Source organism: Lepisosteus oculatus, chromosome 6 (genome assembly GCF_040954835.1).
Source record: "Lepisosteus oculatus isolate fLepOcu1 chromosome 6, fLepOcu1.hap2, whole genome shotgun sequence".
NCBI classification, from domain to species: Eukaryota; Metazoa; Chordata; class Actinopteri; order Semionotiformes; family Lepisosteidae; genus Lepisosteus; species Lepisosteus oculatus.
Genome location: NC_090701.1, coordinates 46,693,139 through 46,716,004, shown reverse-complemented (window position 1 = coordinate 46,716,004; position 22,866 = coordinate 46,693,139). Strand labels below are relative to the sequence as shown.

The 22,866-nt window shown below is 43.4% G+C and overlaps 2 protein-coding genes across 17 annotated transcripts in view; one reads left to right on the top strand and one right to left on the bottom strand.

The window, feature by feature from the left end:
- The window catches only part of dtna (dystrobrevin, alpha), a 146,099-nt gene extending 130,246 nt beyond the window's left edge, over window positions 1–15,853 (bottom strand). For 6 of the 12 annotated variants that reach the window (XM_069191493.1, XM_069191496.1, XM_069191504.1 and 3 more), the window contains exon 1: window positions 1,180–1,375. In XM_069191493.1, coding sequence (XP_069047594.1) covers window positions 1,180–1,208 — 29 coding nt within the window. In that variant the 5' untranslated portion in view covers window positions 1,209–1,375. Of the gene's footprint in view, window positions 1–1,179; window positions 1,376–14,547 lie in introns of those variants that run through there. The other 6 variants (XM_069191501.1, XM_069191502.1, XM_069191508.1 and 3 more) reach the window with 3 other exon arrangements.
- Window positions 15,854–16,297: 444 nt separating this feature from the next.
- Window positions 16,298–22,866, top strand: part of LOC102696061 (nucleolar protein 4) — a 116,372-nt gene continuing 109,803 nt past the window's right edge. For all 5 annotated transcript variants that reach the window (XM_006633939.3, XM_006633938.3, XM_015353531.2 and 2 more), the window contains exon 1: window positions 16,298–16,762. In XM_006633939.3, the coding sequence (XP_006634002.2) occupies window positions 16,508–16,762 (255 nt within the window). In that variant the 5' untranslated portion in view covers window positions 16,298–16,507. The remainder of the gene's footprint in view (window positions 16,763–22,866) is intronic.

Here is a 22,866-nt window from a genome sequence, read left to right as displayed (position 1 = left end):
AAAACAACAACCAAATACACATACTGTAGCAATATTGCTAGTCTTTATACACCACTCTGGTTACATGGCATTCATAATGAATTCCTATTTAAATAAATACAACACTCATCTTTATTATGTTTAGTCTGCTGTGCTATGATAGTTTTTACGTGCATTTGGTACAGTGGATGGTGTTTTTGCCCCCTACTGGAAGCTGAACAGGAGAAAAGATAGAATTGATTTAAAAGCAAAGGTACAAACCTGAGACAATCATAATCATAATCTTAACGCACACACACACAACCATCTACACATTCTTTATTAAAGCACTTCAATGATTCTCTTCACCTCAATACAATGGAAGACCAATCAGATTGGGTGACATTGTGTGGAAGCCCCGCCTACCTGTGCTGGAAACAGCCAATAGCCTGGCTTCTCTGGGAGGGACTCTTGCAGGGGACTGAGCCAAGCCAGGTAACTCAGATTTCAACCTACTGTACAGTATAACCCAGGAAAAGTAAAAAACACACTGAAGGCCAATCCAATACAGACAATACTTAAAATACACTTAGTGTCTTATACAACTGCTTTTTAAGTGAATAATAATTCCTTGTACTTGCGTAGTCTTTTCATAGAGAAGAATCCCTTACTGCTTTACTTATAGGATAGGACCCACTTCATACACAGCCAAAGTACAGCCCCCACCTGATGGATGTGTAGCATTTATTTTCTGCCAGCAGTCCCAGAAACACATCAGCTAAGGTAAAGAAATGAGAAATGTTTTCAGCTATCAAATTACCGGGGAACTTTGGCTGGTGTAGTGAATTGTCCAGGCCCAGAGCTCATACCCCTTACAAACACCATGGATTCTTTACTGATCAAGTCATAGGGGCACCAGTTTAAAGACTCATCTGAAGGAGAGCTGTAGTACCATATTCCTAGTCACCATACCAGGACAATGATTTGGAATAACACTCCATCTCGCTGCCTATCAAAATTCTAGAGGCTCGCTAGGTTTCTGTCAAGGCTGACAGCGTGCAGCTCAGCTGTGCTTCCTCCTGCAAGAGCACATTTCTTCACAGGAATGCAGCCAGGCTCGACTCGCCTCAGACGTACAGTAATCTCAGTCTCCACCTAGCCAAGCACGATTTTTTTGGCTAAAGTTAGACCGGCCAGTAAGAGACGTGAAAGATGTCGTACCTGCTGATTAACGGGAACCTGACAGTCATCGCTGAGCAGGGGCAGTCTGGAGCTCAGTCACACCAGTGTCATCCGAGAGCTCAACAAATATGTGCCGGCAAAAGCTCTCGTTCACAGGACGTGGCGTGCCTCTCCAACAGACGATCAGAAGCCGTATCCGTTCAGAACGGTGGTTATTGTTTTGCGTGCGTTCTGTCTGCAAATTTAAAATGCATTGGCTAGGTTTCAGTGGGAAAAAATGTCTTTCACCCAAATCAGGACCGACCCATTTGTCCAGCTTTTATTTTTTTAGAAAAATATCTGCAAGGGAACTGATTTGAGTTGTGAGAAAAAGGATTTAGATAATTTATTGATCCCGTGAGGGAAATTGCAGTGCAAAAGCAGCTTAGGACAGTCAACACAGCCACAGTGTAACGAAATGATACAATAAGACAACAATACAATACATACAATACAGTCAGTGAGAAGCGCAGTAAAAAAAAGGTGATTTAACTACTTGCAGGTAGTGGTGTTGATACAGTTAAATCATCAACTGCGCGTGGATTGTGAAGCCAAAGAACAGTCACATGACACCGCATGGATGCGTCGGACTTTACAGAGTTCGTGATACAGTATATAAAGAAAGAAAAGGCGGGGAGTGAATAAAACTCTGAGATGAGAGCGAGTGTTTAACAAAAATATTGGCAGATGTTTGACTATTTCTTGTACATCTGGACATGGAGAAGCAGTCAATAAATAACAATTATTCCAAATGTTTGACTCTTCTAGATATTCAGTGCATTCATCAGAACTAAGCCCATGCGAAAGGAAGTAGTCTTGCTTTTAGGAGTAAAAAATACAAGATCATAAGGACCAAATGGTTTAATTAACACTTCCTGTAAGCCATGAAATCATGGACTCCACATGTATCCTAACTACACTGAAATCAAAAGCCCAATAGTAATTTTTGAAATTAGATAGAGGTTTTAGGTATGAATAAAACTAATTACATTAGAGTTAATTTTGCTCATTATATTATAGTGGGAGTGCAATGAACATCACAGGGAATAACAACTTAATGAGAGGAATAGCATTTATTTTTACAACAGAGACTCATATACTAAACATTCACTCCTTGTTTATGACTTATTACTTTATTGTAATATTGAGATACTGCATTTGCTTCTCTTTTTGCACAGGAATGGGAAAGGCTGGTGTGAAAAGGATCAATCACAATATCCATTAAGAAACACATCGAACACCCAGCCCCCTGAACAATCAATAACTTATCATGGCTCTTTGAACTCGTGGATTATCATTGTTACAGCATTTGTGAATTGATAAAAGTGAAAGTATCCCTGCATTCTAGATTATCTGAGATCAGAGGCATTTGAACATCTGATTTTAGAATAATGTACAGTACTTTAAGGTGCTCAAGCAGACTTTTTAGTTCGACATGAAACTTTGGGCTCTGTACGGTGATCAATAATGCTGATTCTGACAGCTTTCACATCAAGGTGTAGTTAAGATTCGAGGCATCACGGGGGAGCCAGAGCCTATCCCAGCAAGCAACAGGCGCAAGGGAGGATACACTCTGGCTGAGACACCAGTCCACTGGGAGAAAGGCACAACAACACTCACAGCAGGGGTAATTTCCCCAGAAGCCAATGAGCTCGCCAGTTTGTCTGTGGACTGTGGCAGGAACCTGGAGCACACAGAGGAAACCCATGTGAACACAGGAAGAACATACAAACTCCACCCAGACAGCACCTCAGAGCTTGAACTCAGGGCCCCAGCGCCATGAGGCAGCAAATCTAACTATCACGCTGCCCCTAAGCATTCACATGTTGTTTAGTAATATTACATTTTAATTAAATATTAAATATTCATTTAACAGTATTATTTTAAACATAACTTCACAAAATGGGACACAACAGCAAGGGTCTGGACACTTTTGCAGGGCCCTGTACTTACAGAGTAAGAATAAATATGATCATTTTTAAAATAATTATCTTTTACAGTTATGCTATTGATATATCCGATACAAATCATACATTTTCATCACAATGAAGTGTTGGAAAATCTTAATTTTCTTTGGCAAATCAATAATTAGTTATAGTTCAACAAGGACATTAATAAAATCAGTGGCTACCAAACTTATTTGAATTAATTTACAGGTCTGTGTATTACTTCTGCAAATAATGTTTGAGCAAGTTAACTGGAGCAAATAATAATTAAAATGTATAGGAATAGTAAACAGTCATAGAAAAATTATACAATTATATTTAACAAATGTAGTGTCTTTGAAAAGGACTCTTCACGTAATGCAAAGGATATTCAACACCTGGCCCATGTGCACTATGAGCTATTGAATAGAAATCCTCATTGAGCACCCTAACAGGCTGCTACACCCCTTTTCTGTTGTGAGCAGAGGCAAATCTGTCACTCTTGTGACAGAGGCAAATGAATTTACCCAAATGTATGACTGAAATGTATACATGGTATTTTATTTCTTCTATTTTGAAACAGATGACGAATCCTCATCAGTTCAGCTGTGGTATTTGTTTAAATCAGGAGTAAAACATTACAATTTGAAGGAGTAAAGTTAAGATATTGACAGAACGATGCCTGTAGCTCTTAAAATGTGTTAACTAATTACTAATTGCTACAGATCATGTAACAATGACATCCTGAAACTAATGCTACAGATCTATCCTGTTACAGTAATGCCTAGCCTACTTGGTATTTGAGACAGAACCATGTGTTATCTGTGGCACTCCACATACCAAACCAATATCAAATTAATCTCAGTTCACACAAACTGCTCTGACGTAACTTTGTTCAAAGGTCCTGTAGCTTTTGTAAAAGCACCAAAACTGACTGTTGTTCATATCTTAGTCTCTAATTGTAGATTATTGTCATTTCCAAAAATGCAGATAGCCGTTATCATTGATAGAATGATTTGGCTGAATCTTTTCTGAATACTTACCGCACTTTTCAAACAAGAAATGACAATTTGAGCTTTCTAATTTACGTTTTGTAAAATGTGCTTTGAAATTATTGGTTTTGAAAGTGAGCATATAAAAAAGCTTCTTTTGCCATGACTTAATTGTACACAGATACTCACAAGTTAATACTAACTCTTTCATGAAACAGCTAGATGAGATCCTGGGATCATACTAGCATTCAAATGATCTGAATGGCCCAATGGGATCTTCTCCTGTGTAACCTTACTTGTGTTCTCACCGTATCATGGATTGTGTTATGCAGCGACGATAATATAATGTTAATTGCAGCTGCTCATATTGCAATTTCTCAAGTTCTAATTCTTGTGCCAGAAAAATGTAATTTCTGTCCTGCCACAACAAGAGCCTAAAAGGGAGAATGCTTGATGAGCAGGACACTCCCTCTGGTGGATTAAAGTGGAACTCACAGGAAGGCCCAACAGTTGTCTAAGCGCTTTGGAAATGTAAGGATCCTGTATACGTTTCCAGGCTTCATACAATAAACTGCATAATATGTCTAATGACAATATATAATGTTTAATAACTGCACAATTTCTAACATACCACAAGGTTTCTCACACTCATCCACTGTTTTACTTTGCAGGCAGACTGTTTTGTCAGGTAAGCCTGTTTCCTGTGCTACAGAACAGTGCTCCCCCTGGGGCCTGCAGCCCAGTGGGGTCTTGCTCGCACCAGGAGAAGGCAGGAAACTGGATGTACTGTCTGTCGCAGGCCTCTCTCTCGAACTGCATACACCCCCTGAAACAAGACTCGAGGAAGGGTTCCTGGTGTTGATACCCTGTGCTGAGCCCTCTCCCTCCCTCCATCATTTCCTAACGGCTTTATCCAGTACAGGGTCAAGGGGGAGCCTATCCTAGCAGGCAGTCGGCGCAAGGCGGGGTACATCCTGGATGATAAGCCAGTCCATCACAGGGCAGGCAGACACAAGCACAGGCACCCACACCAGGGCCCGTTTTCCCAGAAGCCAATTCACCTACCAGCATGCCTTTGGACAGTTAGAGGAAACAGAGCACCCAGAGACATTTGGGAGGATAGCATCACAGGAATGGAACGCAGGGCCCCAGCGCTGGACGGTAGCACTGCTGAACACTGCACTGCTGAACACTGCACCACCAGACCGCCCTACATAATCATGTCAAGCCATGCATACATGTCGGAGAGAAGAGGCTTGGGTTGGGTCAAAGGAAAATATGAGGTACAAAGAAAAAATACTGAGAGCACCCTACCACCTGTGGGTAAACAACTGCTCTGCAGTGTCCTCATCCATGTGGGACACTGTGAATGTCTGCTTGGCTTCCTGTCGGCTTCAGAATGAACCTGCCTGCCCTGCTCAAGCATCTCATTTCTGTACGTGCTCCGCTATCTAAGAACATAAGGTTACAAATCAGAGAAGGTCATCTGGCCCATCTAGTTGTTAGTTGATTGGACCAACCATCTTATCCCGCTGTTTCTTGAAAAAGGACAGGGTCTCGACTTCAATAACATGGCTGGGTAACCTGCTCCAGACTCTCGCTACTCTCCGGGCAAGGAAGTGCCTTTAGCTCTCAGGATTAAATGCACTTCCACGTAGTGTCCTCCGGTTTGTGCTTTACCATTTGCTCTGGAGAAATCCACCGGTTTGACTTTCCGTCAGTGTCTCTGAATATTCGTATCCGATCCCCTCATGGTCTTCTCTGCGCAGGACTGGAAGGTTCAGGATACAAGTAGAGAGAGAGGACACGTACCGAGAACATGTGGGAGGGCTGCAGAGTGCCACAGCTCACAGGACAGCCGACCGTCCAGAAAGACAGGCTGTGAGAAAGCAGGGCACTGTTTCAGGTCCTTCTCTAGAGCAATGACTGCTGCCCTCAAATATATACTATATTATACTCACCGTATTATGTTATTTCATTTTGATTCACAGCAAGAAAAGCTGCTTCTGCTGTAAAAAAAACCCCACTATAAATGGTACCATGTTCACAATCAAACACTGAAGAAGTGTCCTTTTGTTTAATTAAGGCAACATGTTATTAGTGAATTTCAGCTGCCAATTCAAGTATTTCACTTGGTAAAAGCATGTTGCTTAGTCCACTGGGACACTGGTAGCAACTGTGATCAGCAGTGTATCTGCTGCCAGCAAAAATCACTGGTTTGGGAGAGGTGATATAAAAAACTCAACATTACAGAAATGTATCAAAACTATACATTTACAAATGATTGAATGAACACTGGATAACACATTAAACAGTTCAATTCACAAAGTTTTTGCTGCAAGTGCAATGACATTTTATTGAAGAGACATGTCATTAATTCATTATAGCTGATTAAAATGTGCTATTATTAGTGTGGCTCCTACTTAAGTATCAAAGTGAAAATGGACGTTTAGCAGTGTCTGTGTGGCCAACACCAGCAGCAACACAGTCTGTGTCTATAATGCATGCTTGGGAAAAGGTTGAAACTTGTAGAGACTGAACCTGAAGCACCTGTCTGTTCTCTGAGCTCTAGATTCTACCTGTCATCCCAACTCATCCCACAAAAGATCACTGGGACCACCCAAAAGGCTGACCCAAGAGCCAAAAAATGTCAGGGACTCACCTTAACACTTGCGCGCTGGAGTGCAGTCACTGAGTCTTGCTATCAGAACCTCTCTGGGGTCCCAGAATGGTTGGTTTGACCTTTTACCCCCTGGCTACCACATATTGTAATCAGTACTAATCACCTTCCCCAATGAGATCCTGCAATAGTGTACCTGGGTGAAAGAGCAACGGATCGCTCTGGATCTTTCTTTTAAAAAAGGACAAATCCTTAATCACAGTCCATGCAATTCTTTTATCACGTTTTCATCATTTCACTATTTCACTACTTCACTGCAAGCCTGACTGCTGTTGGTAAAGCCGGAAATCTGCACTTGTGCAACCTAGGCTCTCCATATTAATTCAGAGCTCTCAGTCTCCTCAACCCTGTAGGGACATAAATGGAGACTCCTAGGCATTTGCCTCCTGGCTGCTAATACAGACCAGAGGTGTAATCCATGGTCCTGGCCAATTACCCACTGAACCCATCACACGTGATCTTTTCCACACGCAGGACTTCACTCGCACTGGATTCCCAGTAATCAGTTAAGCCAAGTGTGTCTAATTTCCACTCCACTAGGTGGCTTCAAACCAAGGCCCTACAATCACCTTTGCAGGGGCAAAGGTTTGGATTGTAGCGCATCCATCACATTCCCATTCTTGCACAAAAGCCTTTGTGTTGCCATAGCAGCACGAGGATGCTTGTTGTCCGGCTAGAAGGAGCCCCCAGGAAGGGCGGCAAGTGAGGCCTCAGGACCTGATCAACGTAGAGCAGGACAGTGTGAGGTCAGGCTGCCGTCAGTCCCTTCAGGTGCAGCTCTGTGGGAACTACCCATCACACCTGGAGCTCCACATCTATGGCTCTAGTTTACAGAACAATCAGAGTACCACTCCACATGCCCGTGCCACACTCGGTGAGCAAAAATCATCTTGGTGTCAACAAAACCTTGATGTGGCTCTACTGTTGGAGAACCCTTCTGGCATGCTGTTCTCTAAATGCTCGAGGGAATCTGGGTTCCTTTCTGTGGTTGTTTTTCTGTTTTTTTTCACCAGGAGTGACATTTAACAGGGCGATTACCACAGTTTGAAAGTTTCAGACCACGAACAAAACTTCGCAACAAAACTCATTCTATCCTTTAAAAAAACATTATACTAATAGTGTAATTCTAAATTTGAATGGATTACAGCTGATTAATGAATGCCAGAGCTGAAATATTTGCAATATTTTCCATTCTTCTACCTACAATCTCCAGAGAATTAGTAGAGAATTACTGGCCACACTGCTTGGCTGCAGGCTTTAATTTGCTGAAAAGGAAGAAAATTAATGAAATTAGTTTTGTCGCTGCCATGCTGCTACCAAACATATTTTGCAGCCAACGTGTAAGAGCTCAAATCATAAACTAAAATCAAGACTAAATGGAAAACAGTGGGAAAAAAATGGAGATATATTCTTTCTGATAAAATTCCAAAAAACACCATTTCCAGGATGAAATCCTAATAATCCCAGGAGAGTATCGAGTTTGTTCCTTTTCTTTTCCTGCACATTAATTACTAGCATGTGTGCAATTTCAGTTCTAGACATTATGTGACTTTTCTATGTGAATGTGTGTCATACTGCACAGCTTATACCGTTCGCTGTGATATAAATACTCTACATCAGCAGCACATCACTTTGGTACCTTTAGTATTCAAACTCTTCACACAGGCCACATTGCACTAGTAATGTATCCTATTACTTGCAGAAAAAGAACAATTGAAAGTTAAAACAAGGTCGTTTTCTTCAGGTGTCAAGCCAAAAACTTTTTTTGGTATAATTACAGAATCGTATTCTAAACACCTCATATTAAAGTAACACTTACGTTTGTCATCTTGAACTGATAAGTATTTTAGTCTTAACAATAGAAAGACAGACAAAAAAGGACCATAGATCCGAATCAAATAACACTGCAAATCCTTGTTAAACTGGATATTGTTCATCTCTTGAAATAATGTTAGGCACTTAAAAGTACGTATGTAAAAATTGGCTACTTCTTTGAACAGCTCTTATAAGTGTATTTACCAGGGAACTGAAAAAGCTACCCCATGTACAGTACACATCAATATTATGGAAACATAGCCTTTAAAAATCTTTTAAATTAGTGGTACGGTAGGCCTGCTAACCAATGCCTCAGCCACAGATAACATATTTAAAAATCTATTCGTTTAATGTAGATAAGAATTTAATGCATTGCTTGGGAAAAAAAAATTGGGCTTAATACAGCCCATTGCTCTTATGTGTGTGTGTTTCTTCCCAGGACTTCTGAAGCTACCCAGAGGACACTGCTTTATCGACCTCATCCTTGGAAAAAAACAGAATTAGTGAGCCCATCGCTTGCAGTGCAGAAACCGAGAGAGAGCAGACTCCTAGAAAGTAGGAAATGATCGCAGGAGGTTTGCCCCCTGCCAGAAGACATATTACAGCTTCAATATAACCAATATAACCTGGTGTCTGATCCAGATCCTGGTACTGAGGCTCAATTGTTTCTTGACATATGATGATGATTATAGGGACAGTGAGGGCACGTATTCTTATCAACCCCGATTTTAAGAATTCTTGCAACATTTTGATACAACGTTTTGCAATGTTTTCAGAACATCTTTGAACGTCTGATTTGGTTTAAAATAATGTGGCACGGTGACGCAGTGGTGAGCATTGCTGTGTTGCAAGGCTGGGACCCTGGGTTCAATTCCAGACCTGGGGTGCTGTCTGTGTGGAGTTTGTGTGGGGTTTCCTCTGGGTGCCCTGGTTTCCTCCCACAGTCCAACGAGATGCTTGTAACTATGTTAGGCCTGGTGTGAGTGATAGATACACAGAAGAGAGATGTGTCCTGTGATGGGCTGATGTCTTGTCCAGGGTGTATCCTGCCTTGTATCTGTTGCTTGCCAGAACAGCCTCTGATTCCTCCATGACTGGAATGGGAAGAAGTGGTTAGCTTAAAATCTAGATTGTAATGGATTTGGGTTTTGGGCTTGTGCCCTCGCTGCTCCCCGTCCCTCACCAGATGGGCTCGAACCCGGGTCTCCGGCGTCACTCAACAGGGGTCTTGCCGGCATCCCTGTTATGCGCAGGGGCATATTCGTTACACTCTCCCCTGCTTAATTCACCTTCCTCAGTGAAGGGCTATCCCATCCCACTCCTGACACCAGTATAAAAGACTTGGGGTCTGGGGCATGTGCCCCCACCGCTCTCACCCCAGTTTGTCCCTCCACCTCATGGGTGCAAACCCGGGTCTCCTGTGTCACTCAACAGGGGTCTTGCCGGCTAAGCTAAAGAAGACCTCCCTCAGCCTGGGCGGCCATATTTGTTACATTATTATGTAAGTTTATACATATATTTTATATACTGTACGTTACTCTAAAGCACCTTTAAGAGTAAAGTGAAGAGTCTGAATTACATTAGGATTAGCATTTCTCACAGAGTTACGTTTACAGTTATTGTTAGATGTAGGACTGGGAATAAGGCTTTGGGTTAGATAAAGGCCAGGCTTAGGCTAATGGTTACTGTTAGACATGGGATCTAGGCTAGGTGTAAAATAGTTGAGGTAACGTGGGGTAAGGTCATAACATAAAAATGAATTAAAAAATTATAACTGTAGTAAAGTAGTTGTAGTAAGGATTACGTTTAGGGTTATGTGTAGTGGTTAGATTTGGAGGTTTAGTTCTACACTTTAGAACATTAACGTCTGACGTTAAGCATGAGGTGTTGAAGTGAGAGGTAGGATTATACAGTATATAGAGCTGGGATTAGCGTGTCTTCAGATAACCATTAGGGTTAGAGCTGGTATTATGCATAGGACTATTATTACATGTTAGAGCTGGTGATAGGGTTTATTTGGAGTATGGTGTGGCACTTTGGTGGAGTTTCACCCTGTGAATTGTGAGACACTCTTTAAGATCCTTCTGAAGCATGGATGTCTTCCAAAATGTGTCTTCATCCAGCTGTTTCATGATGATATGCATGCAGTACTTCTTACTAGCAGATCCATTACAAGGGCCCTTTGAAGTCTGAGCAGGAATCAAACAATATTTCAGAGTGCCGTATTCCATTCAATAACAGACAAGATTCTTTCTGAAGTGGAGCTGATTTACTGAATGGACCACAGATTATTTAATCTCCGATCACTCCAGTCCAAAACTAAAACCACCGTGACTACAGTCATTAGACTCCAGGATGCTGGTGATGACGCAATATTTACTTTGCAATAAATGGCCTATTGATGGCCTATTAATTGACATGTTGACATGTTTACGGAGGCAGATGTGAAGTATGTGAAGATGAGACTTATCATTCAGAGGACAGAAATTCTCCATCAGCAAATGCGTAATGCACACTTCAGGGCTATTGATTTAGATTCATGATAAGTGTCTGAAGAATGTGGAGCACTTCCCATACCTTGGGAGATATCTTTCATAGATGGCTGATATTGACAAAGAAATACAGCATCGCCTGAAATCTGCAAATGCAGCCTAAGAAATCAGGAGGGTCATGCCATCAAAACTGAAGTCCCACTCATGGTCTATGGTGCTGTCAGCATTCCTACTTTACCCTACAGAGTGACACATGGACTACAATCAGGAGACCCTTAAAAGGAGGGCAAGAAAATGCCCCAACTATCCAGATATCAGATAACCTGAAATATATGCAGTCTAGATCATTTGTCACTACTCTTATCTCTCCAGTAGAGTTGTTTGTCCGTTGTCAAAATTGAGCGTTAGTCTGCATTTTGTCCCCTATTGCACAGAGTCCCTGGTCCACGAGGATGAGAGTTGCTCTGGTCTATGGAGAGTGTGTGAGGATAGCCAATTCTCTGTGGGGCTATCAGCTCCTGTCATGCTAGAAGAACAGCCTTCTTACTTCATTGCCAAAAGATCGAGTCCTTTTGCAAAGTGAAGACTCCAAGAGCCATCTATCCATTTATCTCTACCTACTTCACCCATTTCAGGGCTGTGGGAGAGCAGAAGCCTATCCAAGCAACGCCAGTCCATCACAGGGCAGAACTGATTTAAACACACACACATGCGCATGTAAGAGCCAATTTGTACGGAAGCCAATTAGCCTACCAGTACGTCTCTGGATTGTGGGAAGAAACCGGAGCACCCAGAGGAAATCCACACTAACAAGGGGAGAACGGGCAAACTCCACGCAGATAGCAAGACACCTCTGGAATTAAACCCAGGGCCCCAGCACAGCACAGTTAATCACTGCACCATTTCTACATAACGCAAAAGCCAATTTAAAAACATGCTAACATTCTGAAAGGCCACACTTTTACAGTCATTTGTCATTAACGTGTAGCATGAAGACCCCTAGAGTAACACAGTACCAGTATTACTCAGATTACTTCCTCCTGGAGCTCTTAAAGGCTCCTAATGGTTTTGCATCACCCAGATGCCGTCACTAGTATTCTTAGAAATTATACTTCTGCATACACTTCAGAAACATCCACCAGAATAAACTAGTCTTTATGATATTATAATCCTCTGACTGCACATTTGGCTCACACCACAGTTTATGAATCGTTTATACACAACCGTGATAATATATAAATATTCATATATGGAGTGAATGTCTTATTCTCAGGATTTAGCCATGCTATCTTTGAAATGAAGAAATCACTAAATTATGTCAACATAATCTAAGTATACAGGGGTGTTACTCTATTCTCTTTGTGCTTTCAAAAATTACCTAGGAAATGCAAACCATGGCCTATTCGTTAAGAGACATGCATGCTGGGAAACACTGCCATGACAGATGTGCTGTTTAAGCACCCCATTGGTAGCTGTGGTCCTGTCAGAGTTGAGCATTCGCCTTTTGAGGGCGACAGATAAGACGCTCCCTCAGCCATCAAGTTTAAACTGATATGGCCATCTATCCAGTATCAAATGAGATTCAGGTCGCTCAAAAATAACTAAAAGTAGGTGTTAACAAAGCTATGGCCAGCTTGACTGAAACTACACAGCGAGTGGAACACCCAAGCCCTCACTGGACATCACCAGGAAGACTCCTCTGCAAAACCCAGGACATCTTTACACACACTTCCTCTGATCCCCCCCTATCTGCAGGAATACTGTAGCAGTTTCAAACTATTGCTGTGCAGAGGGATCTTGGGAATGCCTAAGCTTTGTGTTGCCGCACGAGGGAGAGGTGGTATTGGGATAAAACAGACCAGTAGTCCACAGAGGGAGAGGAAAGGTGATTTTTACACTCTACACAAAGTGAGGGCAGAGCGTGGCACGGGAGAAAAGCAAAAGAGAAGCGCCGGGCACCTACCCCCAGGGTCGGACAAGGGCAAGACTCTGACCACAGCCGTCTGTAAAGTGTGCACACTTTCACCGATCGTCTTGAGCAGGACGTTTGGCACAGAGCACCCCAAAGCATTAATCCCCAAAGCATTTCATTCAATTCAATCAGGGCCGTACCATGGAAGGATACTGTCTGCAGACAGTTAAAACACAGCCAATCAGTAGCTCTACCAAAAGCAAAAAATAAAGTGAAGATATCTGATGTAAAAATGGAAGGGAACAGTGTACTTTGTCTTGGGGTGATAGATATTAACGCCAGTGTCAGCCTCACGGTATGTACTGTAGGGCCCTGTGATACAGACAAAATTCCTGACACGAATTTAATCTTAATTCAACTTAATCAATATCCCCAAGACCTTTGTGATTCACAACGCAGGATCAGGACACACAGCAGTGCTTCCCCATGTTGCAAGGGAATATGCTCTTGTCCCAGCTGTAGGACAGCCTCAAATGTAGTCTGTGGCTTATTATATATTATATGACGAATGTACACCCAGAGCCTTATCACAAGCGATGGGGGAAATGTCTAGCGATGAATGAAGCTGGTATTAAATGATAGAGGGTTAAACGGGAGAAACTTCCGGTGTTATGACAAAGTTATTTTGGGTGAAGGTTACCTTGTATGAGCTGATCTAACACACATTCGTGACTTACTCCATTTCCATTCGGCAGACTGACGAGAGATGATGGATGCCATTCAGCCTCAGCAGATGGATTGTAAAACATCACCACCCAGCCGTTTTCTCACTGCTTCTGCCCATCCGGGGTCCGCTGGGGAGCTGGACCCCGTCCCAGCAAGGAAGGCAGGATACATCCAGGATGGGATGTCAGTCCATTTGAAGGCAGACGCTCCCTAACACCTCCCCACGTGTCTTTGGAGAGTGGGAGGAAACCCACCGAACACACAAACTCCACGCGGACAGTTTTCCAAAGTCCGGCACTGAACCCAGAGCCACAGAGATAAACACTGCGCCACCCGCCCATCGGTGAGACATCACCAACACTTACTGTACATTTTCCTCACGTTTTAAAACCAAATAATACATCATTGAGGGTGACAACATTACAGGCGGTTTTCTGACTCCAAATTCGCCGATATGCTCCTCCTCCATCCACTAAAACTGCATTTAAAGACAGCCTTTGGCAAATTAATTTCTCAGTGAACCATCGCCTTTCGCCTTCCAGCTCTGCACTATTTAAAACTGTAAACCCAGCACATTTCCCAAAGCACGGTCCCAAATCGGCAGATTAAAAGTGATCTATCCACCTTTGTGCTTATTTGGATAATATTAGCTACTCTCTGTTTTATAAAGACCCTGGACCGGCGGTCCCTACTGATCATCGTGTACATTTTAGATCAACTGGCCATTTAACCCGCATTTCTCGTGACCCGGGCCAGCAGTACGATGTAGCTGGCTTCCCGCGCCATGCAGATTAATCGCCATAGCAACCAGGCTGGAATAATTCACCTGCATTTTCGCTCCTTTCTGCCACCTCGCTGTCTTGCCAGCGCAGTGCTGCCTGCCTGCCTGCCTGCCTGCCTCGCACGAGGGATCCCACGAACCAACCTGCCAGGAGAAGCATGCGCACTGCCCTGGATCCCTAAATGGGACAATTCTTTCTGTGACGTCACAACTCGGCCGTCTCCACAGAAACTTTTGTCCCGGCAGCCAATCAGATGGCTGAGAACTCGAGGAGAGAGGTTCTGCGCCGAGCGCTCGCTCAGCCCGTGCTGTCAGTCCCGGCTGGAGCCGCCGCCAGACCTCCTGCACAATCCGGAGACGGAGACGGGGAGGGGAGCCTACAATCCTGCCGTGGTAGCTGCCGCACAAGGGGATGGGGAGCCGCCTCAAGGGATCAAGCCAGGAAGCCCAAAAAATCCAATAAAAATGCTCCATCACTTTCTCCAGTTATATAATTTCAATTCCAGAGAGGAATTTTGAGGACTGCGGGAAAGAGGCATGGGATATTTCGCTGGTCCGGCCGTCGAGCATTTCACGTAATTTAGTGCCGCTGAAAGAGACACCGTACTCGCACATTTCAAAATATATATAGTGGAGGGGTCCTGGTAGACGGTGCAAAGAAACAAAAACCCGCTGACCGTTCGTATTTTCACTTCTTCAAATGAGGATAACAGATTCCCGAGCCGGAGGATAGGAGCGGTGGCACTGACCTGCTTTGGGACCCCGCCAGGTAGATCGTTCCTCACAAAGGACGGGGCTCCAATTTATGGGCAGGGGTGGGTTGGGGAGGGCTGGCCGAACAGGGTGACATCCGTGTGGACCCCGGCGCTACACACACACACAGACAGACGCGTCCAGGAGACGGACGGAGCCGACAGCGGGATAGGAAGACTTTTCGGGTTCCGGAGCGGTGCAGGCGAGAAACACAGCCCCCGTCGTGTGCTTGGGAGGATAAAGACGCTGGAGTCGGGGGGCAGACGTCCACGTCCGAAAGCTTCACGAAACAGCGGACAGATCGATACAGGATTTGCGTTTACATCTGGTTGTGACATGGGGTTTTTTTTTTGTGTGTGTGTTGTTGTTGGTGGGGTTTTTTTCTCCCCCTACTCAATAAATGAACAGATCTAGTTTTGTATTCCAGATTGGGGAGTCAAATATTCTCTGTATGTATAAAGAGCTCCATTCATTCAAGAGCCAAACATCCATCAGCTCCAACTCCGCTTCTGGTCAAAGGAGTACAGGATACTATGAAAGGCCCGAGCAACTGCTATTATAATTATTAATTAAATTGAGTATTTGTTTTGGTTCCAGGCCAACAAGCATCGCCAACCAGTCCGTTTTAAAACGCAGAGTCCTGACCTGGCTCGTATTTCTTTCTCTTTTTTTTTTTCCACGGTTACTGGGGAGAGGCACAGACCTGGACAAAACAGCGCTGGGTTGCGGGAGGGAGAGGGGGCAGAGAGAAAAAGAGACAACCGAGAACTAATTTCTCTCCGTCTGTTGAATCCGGTCGATGCCAGGTAGAGTCCGGTGTGTGAAATACCACAGAGACCGGGAAGGTGGAATATATTGGAATTTCCCGGGGGGGGGGGGGCACATTATATCCCGAAAAAAAAGTGGCGTTGTCCTGCGTGCGGAATACTGAAACTGGTCACGTATGGAAGAGAGACAGACTATAAGCAACCGGGATCCGATTGTCTTGCCCTGGGAGATCTCGATGAATTGAAAATTAACAGGGGTGGGTGGGGGGGGGGAGATTGGATGCGGGACCTCGACATCAGCCCAGCCGCCAAGGTAAATCTAGAAACTCCGACCCGCATTTCAAGGCGCCATCGGCTTGACTGAGGGATATATATTTATTTATTTGTTCGTATAACCGACAACAGGCGAACAGGTGCAAAGTCGGAGGATAAGGAAGGCGAAAAGGGACAACGGCGAGGACCATTTCTGTACCCTGCTCAGGATAATGGAGGGAGATCGGGACATGTATCGCCAGTTTCAGGACTGGTGCCTCAGGACATATGGTGATTCCGGGAAGACGAAGACGGTGACCCGTAAAAAATACGACCGGATTGTACAGCTTCTGAACGGATCCGAGTCCAGCTCCACAGACAATGCAAAGTTTAAATTTTGGGTAAAGTCCAAGGGCTTTCAGCTTGGTGTTCCAGATGAGATCAGCGGAGGGGAGAAACAAGTGCTCTACGTTCCAGTTAAAACCACGGTCAGTGAAACACGTTTAATTGCTCATATGCCTCAGTCCCGTCGTTAAATGAAACAACACATCGATACGTAAGCGCACAACGTTTTGTCGAAATGAATGTGAAGTGATTCTAGCCCCCGATGAGCTTGAAACTAGTATTCTTTCTCCGTGTTGTAGCCTGGCACATCCTCATTGTTAAAGTCATAGGGATCCCTTTAAAAGCTGCAGTGCCCATTAGATTACAGTACATCTCCCCCTTTCATCAGTATTTACCCATACTCCCAAAAAAACCAAACAAACGCGCACACAGACCATTGCCCGACTCCAGTTTCCTAATACCAGTGATAAATCACCCTCTTCTAGCTGATCAAGAGATACGGAAGAGCCTTAATGATTTGTTGTTGATTACACGTGTAACATCAGTGTGCGTTAAATGGGCAAAACCGGAGCATATGATGGGATAATTTGTCAGAGGTGGCCCTTCATAAATGTAAGGGCTCTCAAACGGAGAACTTTTAATTTATTCAATGGGATATTTTTGCTTGCTTGCATATTCATATATATATGAATAGTGCACATATATATGCTGCAAATATACTGTAAACTGTTCATATAAACATACATTCCGAATTATACTCAGCCTACGACACCACTGTTCCCAAGCCCTATCTGGGATGGTATTCTCATGGAAGCAGAGAAACCATCCTCCTCCGATTTTGTCAACTTTATTGGTCCTACAGCAGGCGAAGGGAGAAACACGGCCACAAAGGCACGGCACCACTCCGCGTTACTTCTCTTCCACGCAGTGTTAATTTACTCTGCCTTTTGTCTCGGGGGGTCATGTTAAGGTTATAATTAGTAAAAGGTAAAAACGGCACTGCTGTCGGCAGTGAGTAATACTGTACATGCAAGGCAAGGCCTCGTTTTCTAAAAAAATTGTGTTTGGACAGCAGGGTAAACACGTTTTTGACCTGATACCTCTTTCACTTTAGCAACGTGCCACATTTTGTTTTTACTGGCAGCGTTTTTATTAAGTGTCTATCTTCATTATTAGGAATATACAGTATGACCAGGGAAGAGTCTTAGGTCCCCAAACGTTGAAAATAACCCCTGTTTCTTTGGGAACCAACCTCCCGACTGCTGGTCATCCTGTAAATGTGGGTGGCGTTTTTTTCCGCTGTTTTACTGCGTTTGTACCATGCTTGTGCCACAGATTTAGTCTGCTTTTCGGCGGCTGCCCATGTTTCGGAATGAGCTCGGCTGCATGTCTTTCTGGTGTTCTGTGCTCGCCTGCCTCCCCCACACGGATCGCAGCCCTCGCGGCCGGTGATGACTGTCCAGTTGGCCCGTTCTTACACGGTCTTTCTCGCCTGTCGGCAGGGCCACCTGTTATCCAGGATGGTAGCGATGTGCAAGATCTCGACACATCAGCCACACATACTGTACTGTAGCAGTTCACTCACACTTTTCGCGGTGTGATCACCCAGCTGCCCAGCCCACGCCACCCTGAAAATTCCTGGACTGGCCGTGCCTGAGGACTACCACTAAAAATGACGGTTTTCCTAAAGGCAGTTGGGCTTAGAAGCACCCGTGTTGTCTCTCAAAGTTACTGTTACACTCCTGTTCTACCCGATGGCGTGACGTTAAAGGCTTGTGAAGCAGTTGACCTGAGTCCTGCCCAGGGATTCAGAGATCCCTCTGAGGAGCTCAGCTGGTCGGAGCAGTAGGTCCAGGTCAGGCCGTGTCCGTTGCAGTCTCTTGGTTTGCCTTGGCGGTCCTCCATGTTTTTCATCGCATTTACGACACACGCTGGGTCTGAATACCTCTCTTCATTTTGCTTTGTGCCTCCAGGATTGGCTTGAATGGATGATCAATTAGCTTCTCTTTAAATGGATGGTTCCTCTTTCCAAGGCTTTTGCTCCACCTATCCCAACACTCTGCTGGCTCTGGCCAACAGAGTTACCAGTGCTCATTCTGGGCTCCAACGGTTTGTGTGTTTGTGTCACTTCCTCTGGCAAGCGTCTGTTCTTATATCTCACAAGCTTGCGTTTCAAGGGGCATACTTGTAACACATCTTTGTGTGTATTCCAGCAAGGTTTCTTGATTTGGGAAATTATTTGGACACAAATATATAATAGCTAATAATAATAATGTTTCATTCTTTCAGCATATCACTTCCTATATATCAGCCATTTGCTGTCTACAGTTAAACTGTTTTGCTGGAGAGTGATTTTTCCTGACTTTAGTAGCGGTATAATTTTATTTATGAGTGCTTTAAGTAATTTTCTTACAAGGTAAACTACTGTTTAAGAAAATGGATTATGAGAAAAAAATGAAAGCAACAGGAAGACTTTATTGTATCCTTTTAGAATAGCAACCATTGTCCCCTTATGAACACTATATATTATTTTGCTTGCTTCTCAGGATTATAGTTTTGCTGCCCTGCAGTCTCAAGACAATCAAATGTACAGGCATGTTGATTTTAATAATTTAATCGTCTTTCTCCCCCCAGGGAACAACTCTATGTTAAATGATTGGTCTTGCCATCTCACATCATAATTGTAATATTGTAAGGCTTATTAAAATAAATACAGTTCATAAATAGATAAATCAGACATTTAATGTTGTGATATGGTGTGGAATATATCCCTTTGAAACATCTACAGCCCCATTGTAGTATGTTATCCTTGTGTATTGTCTATTATGTGCACAGGGTTGATCATTTGTGGGTTAAAAAGTGATCTTTTCCAGATATTAGAAGGACCTATTTTAGAATCCCATCTGCTCCAAATTTAATAAATAAATCTGCAGTTTCCTTATGAACAAAAAACTGTGTTTAACTGAAACACACACACATGTACCACTACAATCTCAGCTTGTACCATCCAACAGACTTGTACAGAACAAACAACAAAATATAAAATACCCCACAATTAAATGCTTTTTTAACAAAGTGCATGACATCCACAGCTTGGACACCTCATTTTGTCTCGCCCAAGCCAGCGCTGCCGGAGACAGGATCTCCTTTTGATGGGCCAGTAATCCATTTCTGCTGGTAATTAGCGATCATCACTGCTGCAGTGAAAGACAAGGGAAGAGGAGCTCATACTGAGGCTAATGAGCTACCTGATTCTGAAAGCGGACAGTGGAGAGTTGGAAGACTAATGTTGAGATTTAGCAGATAAAGCACAGGCTCTAGCAGAGGCACAAAATCCAATAGTTAAGCTACAAATATAGAATCACATTTGCCAGCTGAGAACAGTCAGTTTAATTGTCAGCACAGCATGTCAATAATAATAATAATAATAATAATAATAATAATAATAGTAAATGTATTGAGCAGGTCTGCAGTAATTGAAATGAAAGCAAGTTTATTGTAACAGTACTATATTAAAATATATATTTTTTACTAAATTGGTTCAGCTGTCATAGCTTTCACAAACACAGTTTAGAATGTGAACGACTCTTGTGTTGATGCCAAGAAAGTTTTTTTGGGGTTTAATTTGTGTTAGGAATCTCAGCAGTGTATGCAGTAGATGGACTTGATTCACTTACACACCGCCGTTGATCCGGAAGTGTGGTTTTTTGGAGCTCATGTAAGAGGCAGGAAACATACTGTCCGGTCTGAAATTCCCCGGCTGTGGCGGACAGCTGCCGAATCAAAAGACAGCGCTCCAGAAAGCGTAATCATTTTAATGACTGCCCTGATATATCATTTTAATGAGAACCGTAAGGACTTAGGCTCTGTGGCCATTGTCTTCATTATTGCAAGAAGTGTATTCAAATATCCCATTGTTAATATCAATTTTCAGTTAATGCTCCACAGCTCCTTGTTGCTATTCAACACACAGTTCAATGGACGGGTAGAGCTGTGTTGTTTGTTTGGAATGGAATATTTAATTCAACTTCTAATGAAAAAACTCTTAAGGAGTACTGTAAGAAGTTTTTTTTTTCTCTGTTAGCATTTCATAATATGAAACACATGGCTGTTCCTCTGAAAACATGACATGTCTTCTGCTCTTCAGCAGCTTGAATTCATCTTTGCAGTTACAGTATATACTGTACAGTACTCTAGGATAAACCAGAAACTGTGGGATAACCAGGGGTCCAGTCTTGGACCCTCTTGAGGCTGCCAGGCAGGCGCTTAGTTCCACTGTCTTTGGCGATGCAAGACCATCCTGTGTGCTTTTTTTTTTTTCTGTGTGCTGATCCTCCGTGGAGCCTCGCTTGACAATCCTGCCTCTCCTCGTCCCCAGTGCGGGTCTCGCCGAGCGGCGCCCTGGGGGACCAGGCAGCCGCGTCACACGCTCTGTCGAGTCCGTCTCCCCCGCGGCCACAGCGCGATGCCGCCTCCCTGTTGTCTCGGGCATTCTCACTTCCTCGTTTCTAAACCTCACCGAGTCTCTCTGCGGTGTCGTTGAAAGCAAGCTGTCCCGCTTTCCTGTCTGGCCCTCCCCGTTAACGAGCGCCTCTCGCAACCAACCACCTGTGAACCGTGCGTACTTCTGTGAGAGCACATTTGTCAGGCCTCGGTGATGCGCCATTGGCTTCTCATTTGCCATTCTGTTCATATGCGCGTTTTCAACGCGGGGGGGGGGGAGGACAGACGTTAATTTGCAAGACGGAGCAGAGCTCAACGTTTGAATCTGTAAATTAAATTACATTTCCTTCAAAAAAAAAACGAGGCTGAAAGGCGCCGAAAATGTCCCGAAACAATCCCTTTAAACGCCCAATAAATGAAGTCCGAAGATGCGGCACCGGGAAGTGTAAGTGACAGGCCAGGCCTTAGGCTGGTGCGCTCATTCTGGATGGGACCGGCGCTTGCTCGGGAGCAGGGGCCGGGATTTCTTTCTGGGTTGCCATGGAGACACTCTTTTATACCTGCCTGCAGTCTGCTGCTCTGAACCAGCAGCCTCACTGGAGAAGGGAAAACACCAAAGAGGATTAGCTGTTAACACAGTTATTACGGCCCGTGTGGTAATGCAGCAGGCTGTACGTGTGAAATATTGTAATTATTCTACAGTTGTTACACACAGCTTCTACAATGCCATGCCTGCAGTGGCAAGGCACGGCACATACTGTTTATATTTGTTGTATTTTTTTCCAGTGTATTTGTTTTCTGATTAATATTGGCCTCATAGAACTATTAGTCCTCCGACCATCTATGAACAACGCATATTTTCCGTTGTTTACTTATATACCGTAATCGATTGGACAACATATGATTCTCTTTGAAAAAAAAAATAAAAATGGCTAAAATAAGATTTACAGGACATTCTCATCCGGATCAAGATTTAATCAGATAATGGGAAGAATGCTTCTCCCCCCATGGGTTTGGGAACTAATTATGAAGGAACAACTGGTTGTGAGCTGTACAGCTGTACAGAAAAACACACTGGTGCAGGGTCTCTTTCTGTCTTTTCCACTTTCGTTCCTACCCTGTAACCAAACTGAACATAACCTGGGTTGCTGATGCTAAATACACAATAACAATATTTTTAAATAATAATAATAAAAACTTGCAGACACAGGAATTAATCAACTTCTTATCTGCCCAGCACATGACATGCTGTGTACACAGTTTCTCTCAACGTCCCTTGGGAACTCAAAACCATAACAATGTAAAACCATGTCATTTCAAGACTGGCTGAAACAGTGCAGTTCTGTCTGGGCCTTGCAAAACATGCTCACAAGTCATTATTCTCCAGCTTCTGTATAGTGTATTATTGAAGGTATTGTACTTGACAGACAGTCCCTGGGTCAAGTTCACAGAGTATTTTATTAGCTCCATTATTACTGTTGCATTTATTTTTATTAATAATGAATATTAATAATTTCAGTTACTTTTTTTCATATTGTGCATAATGACAGTGTTTTTACTTGTTTTTACTATTTTTGCAGTATTGAGCTCTTTGCTTTCTAGGCCTATTTGGAAGGTTTTGCTTCTGCAGTGTTTGCACTTCTGAATTTCTGGCAGGGAAACAGTACAGTATCTAACAAGGTGGCAGGATGCTTTGGAGAACACAGAAAGTGGTACAATAGACAGTGGTGGGAAAAGGTTGTTTTTTCTTTCAACAAGTGAAACAAAGTAATAACAGCAGGTGTGAGCCTGGTCAGTACCTGGA